The sequence below is a fragment of the Nicrophorus vespilloides genome, unplaced genomic scaffold (genome assembly GCF_001412225.1).
Source record: "Nicrophorus vespilloides isolate i.1.1-1 unplaced genomic scaffold, Nicve_v1.0, whole genome shotgun sequence".
NCBI classification, from domain to species: Eukaryota; Metazoa; Arthropoda; class Insecta; order Coleoptera; family Silphidae; genus Nicrophorus; species Nicrophorus vespilloides.
This window is the reverse complement of record NW_017096140.1, coordinates 63,399-88,562: the sequence shown is the minus strand read 5'-3', so window position 1 is coordinate 88,562 and position 25,164 is coordinate 63,399. Positions and strand designations below refer to the sequence as shown.

The following is a 25,164-nucleotide window of genomic DNA, read 5'->3' as shown; positions in this document are numbered from 1 at the left end:
ACGTGTAGATTTTGTGTAATTTACATTCTGCCGAGTAGCCATTTAGTATGCAGGTGCGTTTTCTCCATATAAACACAAACGTCATTTGGTTTCTTTTGCTTTATTTCGGCCGATGATGTGTAGTTTTCGGCACCCGAAAAAGCCATAAAACGTGCATTTTTATACATGTCCCGAAGTGAAAATTTGAAGAGGAAATCATGTGAATCTGTTTTAAATTACTATAGTTTTTTTTCATAAGGTGTAGCAGAATTAACTGCGTCAGTTCTCAATTAACCAGATGCGTTTTGGTTGAATTGGCTAAATGACCGAGAACTATCAATTCATTATAGGATTGCTGTAAATAAGGACGTTATAGTTCATGTCTTTTTTTTTTGTACGATACTGATTCGGTAAATTGAGGACGACCCTATTAAAATAAACGTTTGGTGGTCGCATGCGAAAATTGATCCAATTGCATTTTAACAATGGAAAAACCTTCGAATGGCATTCGCTTGAATCGTGTGTGTGGCAACTCCACAAAATGTTATTATTATAAACGCGTGTTGGGAGAAATCATGGATGGGTTTATGGGATTGTTGCGTAACGTTGTCGCCTCTGGCGTGATGAGGTGAGAGGTCGAAACGTTGATGATGATGATCGACTCTCGCTCTCGTGTATAATGATAATAAGTTAGATGGAGAGAATGAATGAAAGATTGAGAAAGAAAGGGTGAGAGAGAGAGAGAGTCGTAGGTCAGTGATGACGAGAAACAAAAGCACAAAGAGTAGATTAAAAATGATCGGAAATGTGCCGATTTCGCAGTCGAGTAAACAAATAACACGCGATATCGTTCCGATGGTGTTTTTCAAGCGAAATGTGTGTTACGGTTCGAAAGTTTGGAAAACATTCATCTTCGAATGGAGGCGGTGGCAGTCAGCAGCAGCAGTAACGGCGGCGGCGGCGGATGGAAATAATTACATATTTATCGCGCATTCGGTGAAATCTGTATCTCTAATAACACGACGATGACTGTAATGTCGCAACGGCAACGAAAGGAAATTAGCGCCCTCAACCACTTTCGACTTATTCTTTTCTTCTCTTTTTTTTTTCACTTCTGGGAACAAACGCGATGTCCCCAAATGCAAATTTACAAAGATACCTTATACATATCTCGTTCTCACAACATGCGATCTAATTGCCTTTTACGTTCTAATAGGATTAAATACATTAAGACCAAATGTTTAATCCTTTATTACCTGAACACAGTTAAAAGAAAAAATATATATTTTTTCTTTGTATTTATTATAAAACACATTAAAATTAAATTACCTATACATTTTTATTAAATTTCAGAAATATTTTCAATGAAAAAAAATATGTACTACTTTCTGGCAAAGTCAAGCAATTTTAAGCTTAATTCGTATAATAAATGAATTATAGTGATTTAGATTACAAAAATTTTCATATATATATATTTAGTAACAATATTATTTTATAAACTTATTTCATGGTATTCTGCTATAATTTTTCTTTTCATTACCACATACAAAAAATAACCTATATACAAGTAACAAGTGTTACTTGAATGTAGGTTTATACTCACTTTGTGTTTCCAATTGCAAAACAATCATTTTTGTATACAATTTGAAGTACCAACAAGTATTTAGGTTTGTTTCACGTCTCTTTATAATTTAAATAATGACATAAATGTGCCAGTACTTATAAGTACCGTCAGACGACAAAGGGTTAAAAGAAAAGGATATTATTAATCCTAAACTTTATTCAATGCTATCAAAATTTATCGAAATGAATCTTTAGTAAGTTTTAACATGAGTTATACAGGTCTCATTTAAAACTATCGTTTAAATATTCATAACTTAAATCATATAATTAGATATAAATAACAATACTAGATAGATTTAAATAATATAATTCATATACACGTATTTTGTAATCCATAAAGAAATTGTTTTATTTTTTTATAAATCTACGACTAAGAAAAATACGAATGATAGAAGTATATGTAAATTTGGTTTTGATGTGGTCGTTCCGGTGGCAATTGCAAGCCGATGTTCGAAATCCCGACGTTCGAAATCCCGAGTGTATCGAAATCCCGACTATATCGAAATCCCGACAGTGTCTTTTATTAATATAATTTTCTACAACAACATTTTTATGGTAGTCGGGATTTCGATATAGTCGGGATTTTCATTCTCGGGATTTCAAGCGTCGGGATTTTAATACTGCCGGGATTTCGAACGTCGGGATTTCAATAGAGACCGTCTATTGTAATCCCGACTGTTGTCGGACTTGCGATATAGACCCGGTCGTTCAAATGATCTAACGGTCTATTATTGTTTGTTTTTATCACCGTAATCATTCCAACTTATGAAATATACTATTTTCTCTTAGGAACTGATTCACTGTGTTATGTACACTGTTTTGACGATTGTTTAATCTTTAGAAATGATGAATCTATATTCCAAGAAACTACCCACAACAATTTTCTGTATCATATTTAAGCATGTCTAAACATTGATAATTCCAATTTGTTTTTTGATTAATTGCGCACTGACGCATCTTTAATTAGCAAAATATTTGTAAGTAGATAAATTCTATCTAATTCTATTTTGATTTTGGAGTCAGAAAAGTTCAACATTTATAAATACAATATATTAAATATTCTTATATTTTCTACAAGTAGTAGTTTGTGAGTAGGAATTTGATGACGACATTTATGTATTAATTAGAACGATTTTCCTTGATTATGGAAAACTGATTTTTTATTGCTTACATTTAATTTTAAAAAAAAATCAGAAAGTATTCTGCCCACACACGGATTGACGTTGAAGATGAAGAAGGAAACGTTTGAATCGAGTTACAAAAAAAAAATTGTATGTGAAATGGAAACAAGTGGAGTAGATATGTAGAGAGGCATGCAAATTCGAATTCGTAATGTTGCGCTCGCCGTGGATAATTGCGAAACGCCTGGCGTTTTTGCTATTTAAAATAGGGAACGGTGAGTGCAGCAACGGCGCGCGAGAATAGTGAAAGTAAATAATGCGAATGACATTTCAACCTGTTGTAACAGAAATGCACGTTTCAATTAGCCGCTGATGATGTCGAGAGAGGATGTATAAGAGTGGTTGAAAGAATCTTAAACTTATTTTCGTTTTTTTTTGTTTCTCTCGTTTACAGTACAGCCTCAGGCAGCTGGACCTATCGCTGCTATCCCAACTGTGGTCTCTGAACGAGTCCATCCAGGATTTCAGGGTGATTCTGCAGGAGCAGGACGAGAGGAGCATCCTTTCACCGCCGTCGCCCTCGCCCACGCCTTCCTCCGACGAAGGCGAAGCGGATGAGTTCTACGCTCCTTCGCCGATGCTCTTCAGGCCAGCGCCTCCTCCACCTCCAGATCGTAGAAGACCGAGCAACAGCTCTTCGGGCACCGGCTCTAGCGTCTAGAGTTATACAGTTCCCATTTACCTATTCCAAAATCTTTCTTTGTAGGTGACCTGGATGGCGATTAGTAGGCAAACCATCATTCCAATGTTATAAAGTAAAACGGACGATGTCGCGTTGTTTAGTGTGTGTGTGTTTGTGCGTGGGAGGAAGGATGTGTGATGTGAATTTTAAATTTAGATTAATATTATTAATGTCTCATAAAAAAAAGTGAGTGAATCTATTTTCAATCCTTTTCCTTTAGCAGAAAGTTCTCTTTATTTCTCTCGTTTTTTTATTGTTTTTTTTTTGTGATATATTTAAATATTATCTACGTTTATAACTACTGTTAATAGGGTACAAAATAGTATTTACTCGATCTTCTGTCTCTAATCACGCTATAATAATTTGTACTATATTAATGAACATATTACTTACCTGTGTCTGTTTTAGGAGGAAATTTAGTCAAATAACTTTCAACGTGAAAGTGATTATTGTCGACTGATTGATTAATGAAATATCTTATATGAAATGAAAAAAAAAAGAAATGCAACAGCAAACAAAATTTGTGAATTGTTATTTTGCGTCTTTTGTATAAATAATAAAATTAACTACTAAATATTTATTTGTTGTATATAAATAGAGAAATACAGTTTATTCTAACCTTATCGTTCTACACATTTTCTTAATCCCACACCCATATTTCCCATTACATTTCTGTATAAATAAACAAATATAACTAAACCTTTAAATAAACTTTTACATTATAACATTCTGCATATTAATCAAGTCGAGTATTTGTTTTATATGAAATAATGCAAGTTATCACAAGTTACTTGACAAATATCGCGTAAATTGGCATCTGTTAAGTAGCGATTTGTTTTAGTAAAGTATTATTAATGAAACTATTAAAAAAAAATTAAATAGAAAATATGAATTGATACTTAGTAATGTTTTGTTATTTTATATCTTAATATAAATCACACCAAAATATATATTTGTTAATTTAAATTACAATTGATTTCTTTATATGTTTATTTATATAAAGTCATTGATAATAGTAAGAATCTCCTAAAGTTGAATTCTATTTTAATAGTATTAATGAAATCGTATTGATTATATAAACTCTGTAGGTGTTAATTGATATAAATCACCTATGTAATGATGATTAAATTTTATAAGCTTTCGAACTTCAAATATGTTTGTATGTTATTTAGTTGCACCTAAGGAATGTACATAAATAAATCGTAATTCGATGTTTCTATTTAATTGCATTTCATGCATCGTGAAATTAATCGACGAAAGCTAACTGAAATAATGATTCGCGAAAGAAAGTTTGGATGTTTCACAGCCCAGTTGTTATCATTTGCAAATTCATGGAGACGTCCGGGAATGGAAAAAAAATATCTTTAACCTTTCCTCCTTTCTGATTTTTGAAGGAACAAAAAATAAGATGCACGAAGATAGTTTCATCGCTTCGAATGGTTCTTTTGTGCAGGCAAGCCGAAGTTATCTGTACGCGCATTGAAGCGTGCGTTAAATTAAATCAAAATCCATCAACGACATCTCCGTTTAAATGGTAAGATACAATTAATACTGATAATCGATTACGAGTATCTACAATTATTTATGATTTACGTTGAAAAGTAGTAGAAGAAAATATTAAAAATCTTATTTTTTTTTTCGAAATTTTTATTGCAAATCTTATAGATATTATAGATTTGTAGTTTTTGAATTTGTAGCGTGAGGTAATTTCGATTCATGTCGGACAAGCCGGTGTCCAAATTGGAAACGCATGCTGGGAGTTGTACTGCTTGGAGCATGGCCTGATGAAGGATGGCTATTTCAATGAAGAGTATCTGAAAAACAAAAAGGGTGAGGATGACAGCTTCAGCACATTCTTCTCGTCCACCGGCTCAGGAAAGCACGTGCCCAGATCCGTTTTCGTAGATCTGGAGCCGACGGTCGTAGGTACGAGCAACAAACGATGATTCAAATCTTTTATTTTTTCAATTATCGCTGATGCTGTTATGCAGATTCCGTAAGGTTGGGCGCTTACCGTGAACTATATCATCCGGAGCAACTGATAACGGGCAAAGAGGATGCCGCTAATAATTACGCTCGCGGTCATTACACCATTGGCAAAGAGCTCATTGATCAGGTGTGCGATAGGATCCGCAAATTGTCTGATCAGTGCCACGGGCTACAGGGATTCCTGATCTTCCACTCGTTCGGTGGAGGAACCGGCTCGGGATTCACATCGCTTTTGATGGAAAGTCTCTCTGTAGATTATGGTAAAAAGAGCAAACTGGAGTTCGCCGTCTATCCTGCCCCTCAGGTCTCCACAGCCGTCGTCGAGCCGTACAACTCTATTCTCACCACCCACACTACCCTCGAGCACTCCGATTGCGCTTTCATGGTAGATAACGAAGCCATCTACGATATCTGCAAGAAGAATCTAGATATACCCAGACCGGGTTACACCAATTTAAACAGGCTCATCGGACAAATCGTATCTTCAACAACAGCTTCTCTCAGGTAATGCAAAATCCTTCAACAACAACAAAAAAAAGGTTAAACCAAACGCAACATTTCCCGCAGATTCGATGGAGCAATGAACGTAGATCTGACCGAATTCCAAACCAATTTGGTGCCCTATCCACGAATTCACTTTCCTCTGGTAACTTATGCGCCAATCGTATCAGCAGCCAAAGCCTACCACGAGCAAATCTCCGTAGCCGAGATAACAAACGCATGCTTTGAACCAAACAACCAGGTGATTGATTATCAATTCAATACAAAAACCATTTGCTACAATTTTAATTACTTCAGATGGTTAAATGCGATCCACGTCGTGGCAAGTACATGGCGTGCTGCATGCTCTACAGAGGAGACGTCGTTCCTAAAGACGTTAATGCTGCAATTGCTACCATCAAAACCCGAAAAAACATTCAATTCGTGGACTGGTGTCCCACTGGTTTCAAAGTTGGAATCAACTACCAACCACCGACCGTGGTACCAGGAGGAGATTTGTCTAAAGTAAAAAAAATACCAACTCACAAATTGCAAATGCAAGAGTTGAAATTTGTAATTTATCTGCAGGTTCAAAGAGCCGTCTGCATGCTGTCCAATACCACGGCCATAGCCGACGCATGGGCGAGGCTCAACCACAAGTTCGATTTGATGTACTCGAAAAGGGCTTTCGTCCATTGGTACGTCGGTGAGGGCATGGAGGAGGGCGAATTTTCCGAGGCTCGCGAAGATTTGGCGGCGTTGGAGAAGGACTACGAGGAAGTCGGCACCGATTCCGGTGGCGACGAAGAGGGTTCATACATGGAAAACGAATACTAAATTTCGGGATGGGAGGTGTGTTTTAATTCTGTATTTGTTTTGTGCATACCATTTTTTTCATTTCCACTATTTTAGCATTGTTTCGTTATTATTATCATTATTATTTTAATTTTTCCCCACTTGCAGCCACACAATAAAAAATAATAAAGCGCTTGCAATTAAGAAAATTTAATCTAATGTGTTTTCATAACTCCTTTCTTCTCCTTTCATTCAATTAAATAAAATTTCCGTTTAACTATATTTTATAATAATAACATTTGTAACTACTTCAACTTTTCTCAACTTTTGATTACATAAACTTCGAATTTTAATTTCTATAATCATTTTATACTAATACATTTTTCTTTGATTGTATATGAAACAAATCTAAAAAGAACATATTTAATAATTGTCCTCTTATTTTTAGCACAAAAATAATGTATCTAATACATATAAAGCAAATGAGTTATGATAAATGTATGTATATCAACAAAAATAGTTATATTTGAAAATCTTTATAGTTTTATTGTATATAAAGTTGCATATATTGAAAATTATATATGCAACTTAATAATACCATATTTTCTAACCTTTACAAAATAATTGAAACATAACCTTATATTTATGTAAAATTAAATAATTTTCATCAATTTTTTTTTAGAAATAATGGCATTGCAGAGACAAGGACTTAACTTATTACGTAGAATATCAATTCATGGCACGACGTTCACAAACAGAACAGGTAAATAAACATGTCTGATAAATTATCCTTCATTTAAAAGAGAATATTTAGATGTAAGGAGTTACAAAAGATGGGTTGCTCCAACTCTAAAGGAGTTAAATATTAGGACAAAGAAGATTGGTGATACTGGAGAAGTTAAACCAACACCAAGATCCAGCTTCCTAGAATGGAATTATGATGCTGAAGTGTTTGCATTTGGCAAAAGGTTGGGTGAAGAGTTCAATCAGGATCTGCTCAGGAAAGCCTTGATGCACAAATCCTATGTTAATTTACAAGAATTGCAAGGAAATGGTATTTATTGTTATTATTACTTTTCCAGGGTTATTATCTATTTTTGTTTGTAGCTGTTCAATCAGATGGAAATACTGATTTAATAAAGAAAGGTGAAGACATTATTTCTAAATACATCCAATTAGAATTGTCAAAGAAATATCCAGATGTTATTGTCCAGGCGATACACAATTATCTAACAGATGACAACATGCTGAGCCATGTTGGAGTTCACATTGGTTTGAAAGACATCATTCTCACACCAGTAAGGGTTTACCTGTACCTCATTAAATGTAGATTACGAAATTTGAATTTCATTAGGAATACCCACCTGAAACTGCAACCATCGCTAACACGTTTAAAGCTGTTGTCGCTGCGTTAGAAGAATCGAGTAGCTTGGAGAATTGCGAGAAATTCGTTAAAGATTTCGTTTTGGCGCAACTGAATGGTAAAGAAGTCTTCGATATTTGGGAACCGGAACAACCCTACAAGTACCTGAAAGGCATCAAATCTGACATCGAGCCTAGGTTGTGCAACCAGTCAGCTGCCAAGACCATCCTCGCCAATTACCAAGTAGGCATTTACTCTAATAAACAATTGCTAGGATTAGGTTGGGGTGAGTCCGTCGACGTTGCCAAGGACATGGCGGCGCTAAACGTAATTCAGAAGATATACAATATCAAATAGTTATTTTTTTTTATTTAAATAAATAGATTAAAAATTATACAAAATAATATTATAGAGTTGCTTCTGCTTAAAGAACTATTTTAAAGCTATCACGCATCATTGCAATGCGAATCCATCAACAGATTACCATCTTTATCTTTCATCCTAATCCTACCGTTCGAGTACCTCGTTTCTTGCAATCCATCCGGGTACAAAATCTTTACAGTACCATCAGGATATTCTCTTCGCTGCAATTACAAAACTTGTAATGGATAATAGTTGTGAAAGATAATGTAATTTACCTTATGTTCTTTCGTGTGTATTTCCTTTTGCCCGTTTGGTAAAAGCAACACTTTTTCTTTATTCGCGTTCACAGTAACCACCGATCCATCTGGATACACGACATTTTCGGTGCCATCACTTTTTGTATGCTTTATTGAACCATCGGGAAAAGATATTTCCGAAGAGCCATCGCTGAAATGCTTTTCGATTTGTCCACTGTAAACAATGCATAGATTTAACCAATTTCATTGCTACGAACTTTAATCACTCACCTGGAATATTCAAAGATTTCGTTCCCATTAACCAAAGTCGTTTGCCATACACCATTCTCTGCATAGAAATACTTGATAGATCCATCCAACAAGTTCGTCTCCTTTATATCGTTATTGAAATATTTTAAACGAATGAGATTACCGTCAGCAGATGTTATCTTTACATTTCCATTGGGATACTTCGTTTCTTTAGAACCGTCTTCCAAAATAGTTTCAAGTTTTCCAGCTGGAAATAACGTTTAGTTCATTAACAGGAAAACCTAAACATGTCACATTGTATGCTTACCAACTTGGGTATCATTTAAGCTGCTATTCCTTGTTTTGCAACTATCGCTTCCGAAAACCCTATCGTATTTATTGACGATTTCCGTCAAATTTCCAAAACTGGTTATATCGAAATTTGTTGTATTCGAAACCTTTTCAAAGCTATTAGTTTCTTCTGTACCTTTATGATTTGATAAGCGTAGATTACATTCGATGTCGTTATTGCTTTTTGCCGTTCTACAGAATACTGCTTCTTCTTCGCTCTCCTCATCACTGGATTTCTTACGCTCCAATGACTTTCGATTTTCTTTCAAACTGTCGCTACTTCTGTTGAAGCTACTCTGGTACTCGCTTTCGTAGTTTCCACTTTTCCTCTTACTTCGACTCTTCCTGCTATCTGCTAAAATGATCAGACTATTATCCATATCTGCGTTCTTTTCTATGCTCTTCTCCATTTTGTGTATCGATTTGTTGACTTTAACATCCTGCGATAATTTTGTTAGGTTCTTATTGATTTCGTGTAACATCTTCGTCTCCGAAGGTTTTCGCGCAACTTTCTGGGCAGCTACCAATTTGGCATTCTGCTTCTGTAACTTCTCCACTTCATCCTTCAGATTCCCATTATCCTTTTCCAGAGATTTGATTTGCGTCCGAAGCCTGGCCTGCGTCGTTCCATTTCGAGTTTCCTTCAACTTCAAAGTCTCCTTTGTATTGGCCAATTCAATCTTTAGATTGGAAATCTCCTCGCGTTCCTTTCGATTCGGCTTGTTTTGTAAATCTTTAACATATCTACAATATAACAGATCATATAAGTAACAAGACAAATAATATAGAAAAACTGGAAACAGACTTTTCAAAAACCATCTTTTCCTTTGTCAATTTCTTCTTCTCCTCCTCAAACTCTATTTCTAATTTGATCCTCTCCTCTTGTAATTCTATCTCTAAAACCTTCTTTGCTTTCTGAAACTCCTTCTTCTCCGCTTCAAAATCGTTTCTTTGCATAATTAATTTTTTATTTTCAGTTCTAAAAGTTGCAATTTCCAGCTCTAATTCTGCCACTTTTGCTTTTATTAATGCTTCATCTTGCAGTTTTCTGTCCTGCGGATCTGGAAAATCTGTCATGACACAAGCGTTCTGCTTCGTAATAATTCGTTGAGATCCGGATGAAGAGGGAAGTGAACAACAGCTTGTTGTATCAGATGTGTATTCCTCTTCTTTATTTTCTAAAACACATAAGACACATTTATTGATTAAATATTATTTAAATTTTTATGAAATTATACCATAAGCGTCGCATCTAGTGTCATCGGCTTGCATTGTTCTATTTTCCAAATCTTCTGATGTTATGGAACTGTTTTCAGATAAAACGGTTTCTTGAAAATCCAAGGATTTCTTAACGTTGCATTGTCTCACGGGTTCGGTAATACTAAAGTGCACAGTCTTTTTCTCTAAATAAGGTTCAATTTTATTTGGTGTGCTTGACAGTAACTGCAATACACTGGAATTTGTTGAACAGAAACTGCTGTTCTGTACTTTCTGCTCGAGTTCCTCAAAAATGTGCAATTCCTTTTCAAGTTTCTTCTCATATGCTGACACACCTGACCCATTTAGAATATCATCATTGTTTACAACTAAACCTTCTAAATATTTTAGCAAGTCTTCATTGACAACATTGGGTTCTCCACATTGACCAAACCTTTCAGCTGCAAGCTTCTTAATAGTAATCAACATGCTTTTATCTGGAGTATCCAGAATTTCACTCTCTTCTTCTTGTAATTGGGAAGGTTCTTCATGCACAATTACAGGCAATGGATTTTCTCTTGAGTACTCCTCCACAGTAGACCATTTAGCTTTGGGGAGTATTTTAAATTCTGGTACTTTCAGAGGTGTTATTACTTGTTCCACATGTTCCTCATTCCTACTTTTTTCCATTTTCCTTTGCATTTCCAGTCTTTTGTGAAAAATAGTTTTTCCTGGTTTCATTTTATTGAACGGCTTCTGCTGATCCCCTGGTTTCATACCAAATTTACTCAAACCAGAACCTCTCTTGAGGTAGGGTCTCTTGGGCTTTGCATGTATACTAACATTGACCACCTCTTTGGATTCATTTTTATCAAAGGAATCAAAAGCAGAGAGACCTTTGATTGTATCATTTTCAGAATAAGAAGAACCTTGCCTACTCACTTCATCGAGTCTATGATGGTGTTGCTTCAGAAGCCTCTCCTGCTGGGTCTGTTGCCATCTCTTGAGTTCATCTAATTTTGCTAAAAGTGTCGTGGGAGTCATCGACATCTTATATTTCCTTTTTATTGCAACATAAAAACAAAATTCAAATTTTTGTGACAAACAACAGTTAACACCAGGGGGACCACTTAGAGACAATATTTAAAACATAACTGAAATTAGCTGTTGTTGGTACCATTGAAGATATATGAAATTTCTTTGAAAATAACCTACAACGTCCAAATATTTACAAATATCTTCTATTTGTAGAATAAGTTCCTGTTATTTCAATAAGTTGCTTATTTCGATTTGAGTTTGCAATTATTTTACATATATAAACATAGCTAATATCACTCAAGAGTGAAGGAGCTATACACAAGTTTTGTACAAGAGAAGGAAAGAATTATTTATTTTCCTTGGGTGACATATCAAAATCAATTGTTTTCGCTCAGCTGTCGGAGCTCAGTGACGGGATATTTCTTGTGATACGAAAATTTAAAAATGATGGGCTCTTTGAAAATCGAAGATGTGTTTATACAAGTTCGTGATAAATTGCAACGGGATGGTATTAAATTGTGGTTGTCGCCGTATTTCAACGATCCGATTGGGCCTTCCCAAGAGGATATAGAGGTTTGTTTTGAATTATTGGAATTATCAACAAGTTTATTATTTATTCTTTATAGAGTTTAGCAAAAGATTACTGCAAGTCTCTGAACATGGATTTTGATGCATGCCATGCAGCTATATCAGAGTTACAAACCAATGCCATCGAGAAGCTGAAGCAGAGGGACAGATTTAAGGAGAGCGGAGTTGCAACTATCAAGATCAAAATTTTGAACCAGAATCCGCCCAAGTTAATCAGCAAGGAGATATTGTTGTCGACTGTGGGAATGAACTTTAAAGTATTAATATCAGATGAAGTCAACATCCCCATTGATAGGTTTGTCCTTTATTGTTTATTTTTAGGAAAATTTATTTATAAATATTTTTAGACTTAAGCTGATTGCCAATGGGATTGTTATTAAGGAAACTGAAATGCTATCACAGCAGGGTATAAAGAATGGTTCCCTGGTCTTGGCTATTGTCCTGAAGGAAAGTTTAACTGAGATCCATGAAAATGAAGCCAGGGTTAAAGACATTGAGAAAACCAAAGAAGATACTTCTTTGTTGGCCTCTGACGTTTCATACATGCAGGTTAATTGATTAATAAAACAATTATTTGTTATTTACTTAAACGTATATTAATTTGCAGCTTGAAGATCAGCATGGTAATGCCATCCAAATTCCGGATTCAGAGAAAAAGGCTTTGATGATTGCTATGGCGCTTCACGAGAAAGGTCGTAGTGCGCTGAAAAAAGAGGATTACGCTCGCGCTTTAGTGTTTCTTCTGGACGCTGACAAGGAGTTTAGGTAATTTCGATCAGATTATTAAAAAAAGTTCAATTAATGTTGTCAATTATTACATGCACGTCTAAGGTAATTCTTGAAGGTATTGTAACAGCTTGCTTAAATTTAGAACACTTTGTTTCTTGATAATACAACGTTGATTATGAGTGTATATTATAGTCGTTGCAACTCGGCGTTGTTGAATTCCGTGGACAACTACGCCCTCCTAGACTTGGACATAGCCTGGTGCTTTCTTTGTCTGCAAAGTTTCGTGCATTTGCCGGAAGCATACAGCAGGTTGAAACGATGCGAGGATATGTTTCACAGAAGCTACGGACCTAATCTGGAGAGATTAATAGCTGTGAAAGGATCAACGGGTATAGAGAATATATTTGTAAAATTTCGCGATTTATTGATTTTTGGGCGTTTCAGGAAACGAGGCAGCGCTTTTCACGCGTTTGCATTTACTGCAGGCCATCGTTTTGTATCATCAGAATGACAGGGAAGCAGCCTTGAAGATGTTCGAGAAATGCAGAGAAGAGTTATCCGAACTCAAAGTGGATGAAAATAAAATGCTAGCTCTAGTGGAATTAGGTAAGATTGAATTGTTTTAAGAATGAAAAGTTTTATATAGTTATATGTTTTGTCAGGATACACAGTGCCCGAAGCAAGGTTGGGCTTGAGATCGACACACGGCGATGTTAATTTGGCTGCAAATTATATCAATGACAACAGGAACAAGCGTATTGACAGTAGGAAGAAAGCTTTGACGGAGAAATTATTGAAAAAGTAATACATATAGTAATGTTTTGCTAATCCTTAAATTTATTTTGTTCGATTATTTTAGGGAGAGAAAGCAATTGGGAAAATGCGTTGATGGAAAGCAGTATGTGAATCCTTTATTTGTCCGAATGCTGATTAACATGGGATACAGCAAGCAAGCGGCGAAGGTGGCTCTTCAGAAAACCAACAACATCATTTCGGATAGTATACAGTACATCCAAGAACACCCACAGGCTGGGCCGAGCAACACGAGAAGCGAGGAATTCTTTTTGTGGCTCGAAGAATTAGCTCCAGAGGTAATTATACTCATTATAATGTTATTTTTTTTTATATAAGCAAAATAAATATATTCTTCAGCTAACCTCCGCTGGTTTCGAACTGACTATGGCGATAAAGGCTCTGCAAAAGCACAACGGTGATTTGATATCGGCCGCTGAGGAGCTGCTAAACAACAACGGAATTGTCGACGAAACAGATCTGGATTTGCCAGATATTCCTTCTAGCATCAAGAAGCCGAGGACCGAAGATGAAGACGAGCGTCTCAAGAAGGAAGCGGCTTGGAACCGCCTCAGTCAGGACATATCTATGGTCGACGATGACCATTTAGATTTAACGCTAGAGAGGGAAGAGGATTTCCTCAATCAGTATCTATCTTTATTGTCCAAGTAATTTTATATATTAATATACAATTCACAAAGGTAACTCATCCTAGGTGGATATAAACCACTCATATATTTTGTTGAAAGTAATTTAAAAAAAATATATACGTATTATAACTACTACCTTATAATGTAAGTTGAATTTGTGTTTCAATTTTTATATTATGTTACAATAATAAATGTTGTTTTGTTCGTTTAGAAACGATAATTCGATTTTATCAATAACATTTTAAATTAATTTATTGTGCTTGCAAATTCTGCAAGTAATTATAAATATGTATGAGCATATACAGTCACAAATAAGAATGAGCACATCTGTGTGATTCTTTTTATTAATAATAACGATCATAACCTTATGAATTATGTAAATCATGGTGTTAACTGAAGATTATTGAATATTTGAATTTGTAAATGTTTTCAAAGTTTAGGTTGGTCAACTTGCACCGGTTTATATTTTGTTGGTAGAAGTGAATCTTGACGTCTTGTTTTATAAATTAAATTGGCAAGTGAGAAGGTGTTTGATATATTCGAGTGAATCGCGAATTCAGTGAGCGCTCGAGACGCGTATGATGTGAACGTGTTTCTTTCCTCTGTGCTTTGTTTATTGTAAATTTGGTTTCGAACGATGATGACTGAGACGGAGAGCAGCGTCGATGTGCCGGAAGAGAACGTGAACTATGCAGCTTTCAGAGATCTTTGCAGCAACAATGCAGAGTACTTTTGTAAAGACACCACCGAGAACGGGCAGAGGTTGTATCTGTCTTTCATGTCCATGAAAGACGACATCGATTTGGTGCTTCCACTAAGAGATAGCATCGAATCGGTGGTGCATCAGTACGACTACGATGAAGCCACCCCGGGGAACGGCTACAGGAGTTTCCTGAAAATCCTCGACTCGGCTATTGTCCACGGTATACAAGTCAACAAGAAAGTTTGCCTGAAAAGGGACAGTGTACTCTTTAGAAAGTCTTCTATAACAAAGTAGGTAGCAACTTTTTTCGTAGGTAACAACAGTTAGATTTTCTCTTTTTCTAGCTCCACTGCTTCTGTTGTATCACCTCACCATCATTTTACATTTAACAATTGTTCATTTGCTTCAAACACATTGCAGAGCAGATGTTAAGTGATTCAAAACTAAGAACTTTATGCAGTTATCTGTTGTTCTACAAATACAGTACATTCTAAATTTAGGAAAGCTGATATGAATATGTATATCATTGTTTGTTAAGATGATTACAAATGATATTACAGACCTCAAAGCGCAGATGTAAACAAATTAAAAATATTTGGAATGGATTTTTGGAAATACCAATTTAAAACAAGTATGAATCTATTTTTTATTATTTCATATTAATATTAAGTTAATACATTCAAATATGTTGCAATTTTATTAATACTTGGAAACAGCAAAATCTTTTCAACTAAATAATATAAATTATTAAATAATTTATTTCAAAGTAAGGAATTAATTAAAATTTATGAATTTGTATAGAAATTATTTCTTAAATTCTTTTCTATCCATTAAAAAAATATAAGCATATTATCACGTACAACTGTAGCATAAAATTCTTCCCTTTTCAATCTGCAATTCCGAATCTAAAATGGTCATAATAAGTTTATTATTGATTTAAAAAATACTTCCTAAAGTAGAGCGGAAATGGCATGTGCATTGTTTGCAGTGAACTATACATACATAATATCGTATTATTTATAGTACGTATAATTTAAAATACGTTCTTCTCTGTTATACTATTAAAATTAAAGATCGAGAACAACTTAAAAAAGGTTGACGACCTTTTCTACGGTGGAATGGGGCCAAACATTCTTAGTAGATCATGGATAAGTAGTCTGTGATCTAACATAAGGAAATAATCTTATTTTTAAAATTTAGTCAAACAGCAATTGTACAAAAACAACTCGTCAAAAATTAGCGTTTTTTTCACGGATCGTAATTATTTTGTCGTAATATAAACATATAATTATAACATATTTTAATTACTATTATTTTATAGCTGTTTACATATTTCTATTGATTATGACAGTGTTTCTAATGGAAAATTTATTTGCACATATTACATTTGTACATTTAGAATTACTATTGTTTCGATGTATGCACGTTTAATTACTGATCCGTTCTGCTAAATAATTATAGGATTAGTAGTTTAAGCTGCATAATAGGCTAACGTTGCTCCTATCAGCAAATTGCAACATTTACTCCGCAGTGCAGTAAGAATCCATATATCTGTTGTTTCATTTCAAACATAAAATAGTTTATTTAGTCAAGATATGAGCTTATTTTTTTAACGAAATAAATACATTTCTGGTAGTGCTAAGTGCAAGAAACTGTGCAGCTGCGAATTTCTAAAGCCATATGCAAGCCTTATTGATTAATGTTAGTGGAAAGATAAAAGAAGCCTGCAATAACTGATCAAACAATTATACATTAGCAACAAATAAAAAAAATCACATTTATCTCGGAATTAATAAAAACGTTAACTTATTATTTATAAACAGTTATTTTGTTTTTCCTAAATTGTACATAAGTAACTTTGTTTACTTATTTTTTTATCAATGTCAATATGACGTAATCGAAGTTATTTTGCGTGATATAGGAGGAATTTCAATATTTTTTTGTATAATGCAACAATAAAAGTCAAAAGGTTATCCGGGATGATGAAAATGGGTCAAGATTTCAATATATCAGTTAGAGCTTAATTATGTTTTTCAATAATAATTAGCTTATAACAATTATAAAAATCTTTAAAAATATGTTCAAATTCAAACTGTGTAAATATTCAATTGATACAAATAACACTTGGTAGGAAGCTAGTAGATTTTGCATTGCATGTTATTTCGATTTTTTTATGTAACACTAGAGCTAATCTGATCTGGATTATGTCCAAAGATATATAAATGTTAGAAGGAAGTATATTATAACGATATAGTAATCCTATAAATGTTTTATTTATTATCTTATAAAATACTTTTAATTTGTGTAAAAACTTTTTTATAACTTTTGATTCTATTATACTTTTACTGTTAAACGTTTCTAGAATTGTTTTTGATATACTATTATTGTGTCTTCTAATGCTGTTTTCCTTATAATATGTTTGCTTATATATATTTGTTTTGATTATCTCATGAATTTCTTCTCCAATATATTAGTATCGTTTTCAATTTAAAGATTATTTTGGGCTTTTTCTGCAGATTAGTGCGTTTCGTCATTTGTTATTTCATGTGAGAAAATAACTTCTTTTAATGATATCATTTGTGTAAATGTGCATTAAGTAATTATTTACACTAGAAATTCAAATTTATATATAAGATGGTAATCTTACATCTTTCGACACGTAATATGAAATCATATAAAGTGGAACCTCGCTTAATAAGTTTAATTCGTTCCAAAATTTTCGGATTTTTACTCGTATAGTGAAACATATTCAAAAATACACATAATATGTATCCGGTACTTCTCATCGTCACTCGTTATGCGAAACGTCGCTCGTTAAGCGAGTAATTTTTCTTACAGTTAATTTTTCTCGTTATGCGAGGTTCCACGTTTCCACAGTTATTAATTGTTTAAAAGTAACGTTTTGCAAAAATTATGTTATGTTATCTGCGAAAATGTATTTGTTTTAACACGGGTATTGTGCGTGGTATGGCAAGTTTTCAAAAGCTCGTTATTTCCACAATTCCATTCGCATTGCTAAACAAACAAGAAATGTTACATCTGCTTCATCCGGGTGATTTCTAATGACCGCACGTACATCCTGCAACAATTGCCGTGTAACGAGCGTTTTTTTTTTGTTATACTGCGACATTAAAATAACAAAACCACTATTTAATCATTCCACTATTTTTTTTGTTGTTTTTATGTAATAACTGATGCATTGCTGCTTTTTTATTGCATAATTAGTTTAGTTGAATTTGTTTCATACGTCTGTATGAATTATTATTTTAAATCATTAAGTTAATTCAATGACTAGTATTAGTTTTATGATAAATATAAACTTTGAACGATTTTTTTTTATGGTCTAAAAGAGCTCTACACTATAAAAATAACTGAAAAAGCAAGTAACTATGGAATGATATATTTTTAAATTGATTTTGATCTATATCATGAAAATCAGCGTTTTTTAACCTATGGATTGCGTCAAATTTTTGATAGGTCACGATATAACAGCGCTGTCACATTTGACGTACTTTCCCATTTAAATGTATATTATAAACAATTAGAAATTGCAAATGTTGGACAACACGGCAAAAATAGTTGAGTAACGTTGATGTAAATGAGATACTCAATTATCTCAAGATATAAATAGTACAGGAAGACTCTAAGAAAGGCTAAGAAAGTACCACATTTCTAAATCTCTAAATATACTTGACTAAACACTGAAACGTTCGAAATTATGTAGTTTTAAGATTGACTATAATTTATATGCAAATTTAAGACCTGTTTATAATTACTAATTATGAGACAATTTATAAAATATTATTGATCGCAAGGCAAGAAATAACGAATTTCAGGTTCAATTTTGCAAATTAATTAGCGATACGGTAAAACGTTGTTATCTTTATTGGTCGCATGCAAATTATTTAACACATCATAAATACATATTTGCTTCCATTATCTTAAAATTAGCAAAATGGAACAATTATTAAATACTACATTTCTTTATGTATTGTGATTAGTGTTTACATACAATTTTAATGAATGATCTTTTGTAATTTATTAAAACTAAATTACTTTCTATATAGATTATATTTGGAAATCATTTGTGGAATCATTGAATTCTTAACGAACAAGATTGAGTAGATTTGTAGCTAATGTATGGAATTTAAGCCTATTTCAGTACTGTTTCTTTTAAAAGCTTTGTCTTAATACATCACTTTACTCTTTTTCTCAATCCAATATGATCCTATTTTCTTGTATTTAAAAACTTCTATTACAGAATAACATCTATAATTTATATTTTAAGTACCTACAAAACTATTAATATTGTTATTTTTATATATAATACATTTATTTTGATTATTTTTTGTAAAACAACTATCATCGCTTCTTCAAGTAATTCCACTTGATTCACGGTCATATTTATATGAATTTGTACTAGCAATTCATTGCAGTCATCAATAGGAAGCTTGTATTTATTATTCTGTTGGCATATGCATGTCAAGTTCATGCGTGAATAATTAAAATGAAATAATTGCCTAGTTCTATTTTTAATTATTATTTACATATGAACAGCTATGTATAATAAATACCATACAATTTTCCTAAATACAGTCTTCTCATTTTTTTTCTAAGTATTTAATTTCTCGTTTTGTCTGATTTCAAACAGTCTGGGATATTGGCGGGTTTAACCGTTTTAAAAATTAAACCGGTTTTCTAATCTCATTTTTTTACAAATCGGTTTTAACCGGTTTTCGAATCTTCACACTAAAAAAATAGAGAGAAAGGATTTACAACTTATTTTCTTTTTATTTAATATATGCAAAATTAAAAATTATATCAAAATAAACAAGTTCTTATTTTGCATACAGAATATCTATAAATGGAAAAAAAAATCTTTAATCGTCTTAATGAAATAATTAAATTAATTAATGTGTTATTATATTTTAAGTCTAGACTTAAAAACCGGTTTTAGAATTATATAAAATTTCCTAAGATAAATGGGTTTTAAAAAATCGGGTTTTAAGAATCGACAAATCTTATTACTTTATTTATAAAACTATTGAATATTATAATCAATATATGTGTATGAAGAAATTTAAGGAGATCTAATTGAGATTTTTTCAATTTAATTGTTTCAGAGAAGTGGAAGCCTGTGCTCAATTGATGTCCAGCGTCCACACCTGTCTGAAGCATCTGCAGGTGCTCAGGAAGCATAGTGCGAAGAATGAATTGTTCGCAATGGAACACTCGACGCCGCAAGATCTCATCCGTTTGACCGACGATATTAATCAATATTGTTTTTACGGACGACCGCTCGGTTTTCAGGTAAAATTTTAATTGCTCTCTCATTACACTAGATGGATTAGCTCATGGTAATTTGCATCATCGCAGTTAACAACTTGTTTTAAAGTTTTCAAGTGGGTTCAGATTTTTTTACGTAGTTTAAATTTTTTTTGTTGGATTTGCTGTTAACCTACGGGTCATTAATCTTTCAAGCGCAATGTTTTCATTATAGCAGATGTGCTTAAACTTCGGTTTCAAAACTATATTTTTCTCTTTTTTATGTAGTACAGTGATGGCGAATCTTCCAAATATATTTCATTTCATATGTTATGAGCAATTATAATTCTGTTATTTCGACAAATATTTTCAATAGTCTGTTGTAAATATTTTTCAATAATTTGCAATAATATGAGATGATTTACATAAATTATGCTTATTTGGATAATTATAAGTACTTTGATGTGTTACATTCATTATGTCACCTTCAGATTGATGCGATATTTAAATTTAAAAGAATAATACAAATATTTACAATAGTCTTTGGTAAATATTTTTCTTTAATTTAAAATAATATGAGATGATTTACATAAATTATGATTATTTGTATAAGAAGTTTGATGTGTTACACTGCGATATTTCATTTTAAAAGATATTTACGATGTAATATCTGGCGTGGTATGCCAGGACACATTTCAGATTTTGAAATAATGTATGTTTTCTTGTATAGTTTACAGAATCGATACGTGGACCTCTGAGGTTTATATCCTTGTCCATGGCGATATTTTCGGAAGCATACTATAGCGATGGTAGGTGTTGTAAAATAGGTCTTTTATATCGATTGTGTAATCAAAACGCATGAATCCGCAGGTTCGATGCTCTCAAAGGCGACCAACTCCGTCATGACCACCACCAAGTACGTGTCCGATCCGGAGCAAAGGGCGAAAAGGGTGGTGAACATTGGTAACAACGCCGACGTCGATTTCTGCAAAGCTTTTTGGTTTCTGTCCGAGAGTGAGCTTATGCAATATCTACCATCCATCGTCGCCCCGAGCGCTGCCATCTGTAAGACGATCAATATCCCGACGGAACCGATCACGTTGAACGTGAACGGCAAAGAGATTGATATTCCGATACCTATGTCGCACATCGGTAGCAAATCGGTGCACGTGAGATTGATCAGTTACGAGGCTCGCGAAGGTATGGTCGGCGAAGGGAAAAACACGAAGATGGAGCCGCCGAGCAGAGGTCTTCTGATCCATTGCCACGGCGGAGGTTTCGTGTCGCAGTCCTCGAAATCGCACGAAGTGTACTTGAGGCAATGGGCCAAAGAGCTTAGGATTCCGATTCTGAGCATTGACTACAGTCTGGCACCGTCAGCGCCGTATCCGAGAGCCCTCGAGGAAATTATGTACGCGTACGCTTGGGCTTTAAAGAATTGTCAATTGTTGGGAAGTACTGGTAATTATACTCGAAATTTATCATGAATACCATTTAATTTATTTGCATATATTTTTGTATAGGTGAGAGGATCATCGGTGCTGGAGACTCTGCCGGAGCCAATTTGTTAACAGCAATGTCTCTCAAGTGTATAGAAATCGGAGTTCCGACTCCCCATGGTCTGTTCTTGGCTTACATGCCAACATACATAGGATTTATACCATCACCCGCGCGGTTGTTATGTAAATTGGATCCTCTACTGCCTTTCGGTTTTTTAACACGCTGCCTCAAAGGTAAGTTCTTATTAAAAGTATTAACTCGATAGTTACATTCAGTGCTAATTTCATTATTTAGACTTTTGATCAACGCTTGATTGGATTTTGACAAATATTTTCTTTATTATTTTCAGCTTATGTATTTGGATCCAGGTTAAATGAAAAGCAAAACGGCAGTGCGAATGGCGCCATCTCGCCGGATACCACGGAGAGCTTCGAGGAGATCTCCGAGTCCGATCTGCTGGAGCTGCAGGCGCACAAGTCGCCCACCTCGGAGATGTCGGACACATTGACTTACGGTTCTCTCACCTCTCAAACGGACGACACGCGCGACCTCAGCACCATCAAGGAGCCCGACTTCACTGGTTCCGATACCAGCCAGAAGTTCGATCTTCTAGATAAATTCGTATTGGGTAAGTTATCAAATGCGTGAATTCGCATTCATGAACGATAATAACTGATGTAAAATTAGACTCGGATACAGACACGGATGGCACGAAGATAGCCGTCCTCAAGCAGGAATCCGTACCAGCAACCGCAGCACCTGCCGCCTCCTCTCAGTTCGAGTTCTCGCTTCAAGGGAAGGTCACGAGTTTCGTCTCGAAGTTGCGGGGTCGCATGTCAAACCTCGTTCAGATGAAATCCTCCAGCAGCGCTTCCATGTACTTAGACGTTCCTCAGAATCCCATCGAACCCGAAGTCTACGCCATGAAACCGACCGATCCCTACATTAGTCCTTATTGCGCTTCAGATGAGCTCCTGAAGCAGTTGCCTCCTATGAAAATATTCGTATGTATAATTATTTTTTTATTCTATATAATTAAATAATTCAATTAATATAAAACTTTAAATTTTAAAACTCTGCACACCAAAAAATATTATTTACTGAGCTAGCAGTATATAATGGTAGCAGAAAATAATGGTAGTTAATAAAATAAGATGTGATTCGTTCATTACTGTATTTCCTAGAAACGCAATTATAATGTGTGCAAATGTGAATCATGCCTTAACCTTTACGAGAAAAAAATAGCCTCGGGTCATGCAGTGCATCCAAAGTCTAGATATTCAATCATTTATGTCTAGTCTTTAAGTCTAATATTGTATCATTAACAGATGGTGTTTATGATACGTTCACTAATTACGATCGATGATTTGTTCGCTTCTTATTTTGATAAATTCAACTAATTAAAATTTCATAATTAACGCGATTCCGAGAATTGTGGATATAATTGAATTGTTGATGTGGATTCAATTAGATAGCTCGGAAAATTTTGTAATTACCAATTTGACGCCTTCAATGTTGATTCTTATTGACAATAATGAACGGCCTTTGCATTATTGATGAGTTGTATCTTTATAGAGAAATAGATGCGAAGTTGAATGATATAAGTTCAATTTATTTTTACTTTAGTTTTTGGCTTTATCATTTTATTGTACCTAATATAATAATTAGTCGGTGTACGCCGAGATTACCCAATAATTCCAATATTTATTCATGGATATAAAATTTTAATTTATACTTTTACCCCATGTGGGGTAAATTGAACTTTCTATTATTAAAACTGAGAACAAAGAAAAATATTACCGATGTTCAATAGTTCATTTACTATGATTTATTCATATTTTGTTACTTTATCATATGTTTGTTGTAGCTAAAAATGTATATAGATTTTGTATGAAACTAATCTCTGTATTGATTATTTACAGACTGTACATTTAGACCCATGCTTGGACGATTGCGTAAGTTTCGCGAAGCGAGTGAAAAATTTGGGTAACGACGTTAATTTGACCATTCTGGATGGACTTCCGCACGGATTTCTGAACTTTTCATTGGTAAATCCTTTTCCAATTCCACTTGAAATGTTTAATACATTGTTTGTTTTTCCTATTCAGGTTTGCAAAGAAGCGTACGACGCGGCCAAACAATGCGCCCACCAAATCTCCGACCTCTTCGACTTGGATAGTCTATCACCTCAGACATAAACGTTCCCACTGAATGCAGCAAAGTTTGCTCATTTTCTCGTATTTACCTACCTTTAATGCGGCTTTTGTTGGAAACCGCGATCACTTACTTGTGTACAAAAAGGGCGTTCGTTTCTTATTTCAATTAAATAATATCGATCGTGAAAGTAAAGAAAAAGAGAGATTGATGAATGGATGTATCACACATATATTTTTATACAATTCAAGCGAAAAAAAAACAATGATTGTAGTCAATTATTAATTTCAATTTCTAGAAATCATATATATCTATATCAGTTGTTTTTATTTAAATTAATTTTATTTAATTTATTTGTACATTTATTAAGAAATTTTAGTGCCTATACAAACTGGAAACAACAGACGCGTTATTAATTAATTTTGTTTTGTTTTATAGGAGAAATTATAATTTATATATTTAAAAAAAAAGCAGTAATGTTCGACAATAATAGTAACATCAATAATCTGTCCAAGATAAACGATTCCGTTTAACTGTATCAAGAAGAGCATCACGATTTTTCTAGTCCAACTTAATACCAAAACATAATGAGATATATTTGTTATCTATACTGTTTGTTGATTATTTGAATCTCACTTTATGGTTAAGCTTATTTTTGTTACAACTGTTCGTCTTCTGATGGCCTTTCGTTTCGTTTAAAATCTACACTCACCCAACAACAAAAAAAAATCATAAAAGTACGCTTTTTTCTGTATTTCATTCAATGATGCATGTTAAATAATAATACTTTTTAACGACAGACTTAAAAATAATAGACTATATTTAATAATATTATATCAATATCTGTATATACTTGTTCATAGAATAAATTATGACAGTATTAGAGAAGGCCATTAGACTAATATTTCCGATGCTAAGATTTTGTTTTTTTTCTTAAGGATAATCGTTTTGTTTTCCTTTCCTCCAAATAAATTTACACGGACACGTGTCTATAGACTAGACATCTTGAATCTATATATAAATATATATACGTATATTATGATAACCTATTTACTACATATTTTTTAAATTGTGCGGAGAACTGTGTTAATAATGATCTTGATAGAATACGATTTTTGGGAACACGGAAATCGTGCAAATTTATTTAATTAATTTGTTGAATCAAAGATATATTTTTTTTTAGAGATTGATCTATTAAATTTAGTTTAATTTTCATTTTTTGTATTTATATTTATTTTAAATAAAAATTGAAAGAAC

General features: G+C 33.6%; 6 protein-coding genes across 7 annotated transcripts; 5 read left to right on the top strand and 1 right to left on the bottom strand.

The window, feature by feature from the left end:
* The first annotated feature begins 3,045 nt into the window (after positions 1-3,045).
* LOC108569767 (protein FAM89B-like) lies at positions 3,046-3,975 on the top strand. The gene is made up of 2 exons (XM_017931447.1): positions 3,046-3,063; positions 3,133-3,975. Exons 1-2 carry the CDS (start codon positions 3,046-3,048, stop codon positions 3,442-3,444), a joined length of 330 nt encoding a protein of 109 aa, XP_017786936.1. The 3' UTR covers positions 3,445-3,975.
* Positions 3,976-4,899: 924 nt separating this feature from the next.
* On the top strand, positions 4,900-6,941 carry LOC108569771 (tubulin alpha-8 chain-like). Its single transcript, XM_017931451.1, has 6 exons — positions 4,900-4,999; positions 5,163-5,391; positions 5,457-5,958; positions 6,022-6,196; positions 6,253-6,459; positions 6,523-6,941. The coding sequence occupies exons 1-6, from the start codon at positions 4,997-4,999 to the stop codon at positions 6,769-6,771; spliced, it is 1,365 nt and encodes a 454-aa protein (XP_017786940.1). The 5' UTR covers positions 4,900-4,996; the 3' UTR covers positions 6,772-6,941.
* Positions 6,942-7,353: 412 nt separating this feature from the next.
* Positions 7,354-8,464, top strand: LOC108569772 (39S ribosomal protein L44, mitochondrial). The gene is made up of 4 exons (XM_017931452.1): positions 7,354-7,492; positions 7,544-7,783; positions 7,837-8,027; positions 8,084-8,464. Exons 1-4 carry the CDS (start codon positions 7,417-7,419, stop codon positions 8,447-8,449), a joined length of 873 nt encoding a protein of 290 aa, XP_017786941.1. The 5' UTR covers positions 7,354-7,416; the 3' UTR covers positions 8,450-8,464.
* Positions 8,442-11,642, bottom strand: LOC108569769 (RING finger protein PFF0165c). Its single transcript, XM_017931449.1, has 6 exons — positions 10,530-11,642; positions 10,097-10,469; positions 9,269-10,035; positions 8,983-9,208; positions 8,731-8,926; positions 8,442-8,676 (listed from the first exon to the last, which is right to left on the bottom strand). The coding sequence occupies exons 1-6, from the start codon at positions 11,536-11,538 to the stop codon at positions 8,539-8,541; spliced, it is 2,709 nt and encodes a 902-aa protein (XP_017786938.1). The 5' UTR covers positions 11,539-11,642; the 3' UTR covers positions 8,442-8,538.
* A 235-nt stretch (positions 11,643-11,877) lies between these two features.
* On the top strand, positions 11,878-14,411 carry LOC108569770 (NEDD8 ultimate buster 1-like). The gene is made up of 9 exons (XM_017931450.1): positions 11,878-12,099; positions 12,153-12,409; positions 12,462-12,663; positions 12,722-12,879; positions 13,036-13,232; positions 13,288-13,449; positions 13,506-13,644; positions 13,703-13,934; positions 13,996-14,411. The coding sequence occupies exons 1-9, from the start codon at positions 11,971-11,973 to the stop codon at positions 14,305-14,307; spliced, it is 1,788 nt and encodes a 595-aa protein (XP_017786939.1). The 5' UTR covers positions 11,878-11,970; the 3' UTR covers positions 14,308-14,411.
* Positions 14,412-14,786: 375 nt separating this feature from the next.
* Positions 14,787-24,130, top strand: LOC108569775 (hormone-sensitive lipase). 2 transcript variants are annotated; one of them, XM_017931459.1, is made up of 9 exons: positions 14,787-15,278; positions 20,112-20,298; positions 20,984-21,062; positions 21,124-21,714; positions 21,777-21,986; positions 22,103-22,381; positions 22,453-22,757; positions 23,676-23,801; positions 23,862-24,130. In XM_017931459.1, exons 1-9 carry the CDS (start codon positions 14,923-14,925, stop codon positions 23,949-23,951), a joined length of 2,223 nt encoding a protein of 740 aa, XP_017786948.1. In that variant the 5' UTR covers positions 14,787-14,922; the 3' UTR covers positions 23,952-24,130. The 2 variants fall into 2 exon arrangements, with proteins under 2 accessions (XP_017786948.1, XP_017786947.1); XM_017931458.1 differs by having other exon boundaries at positions 22,441-22,757.
* Positions 24,131-25,164: the final 1,034 nt, after the last annotated feature.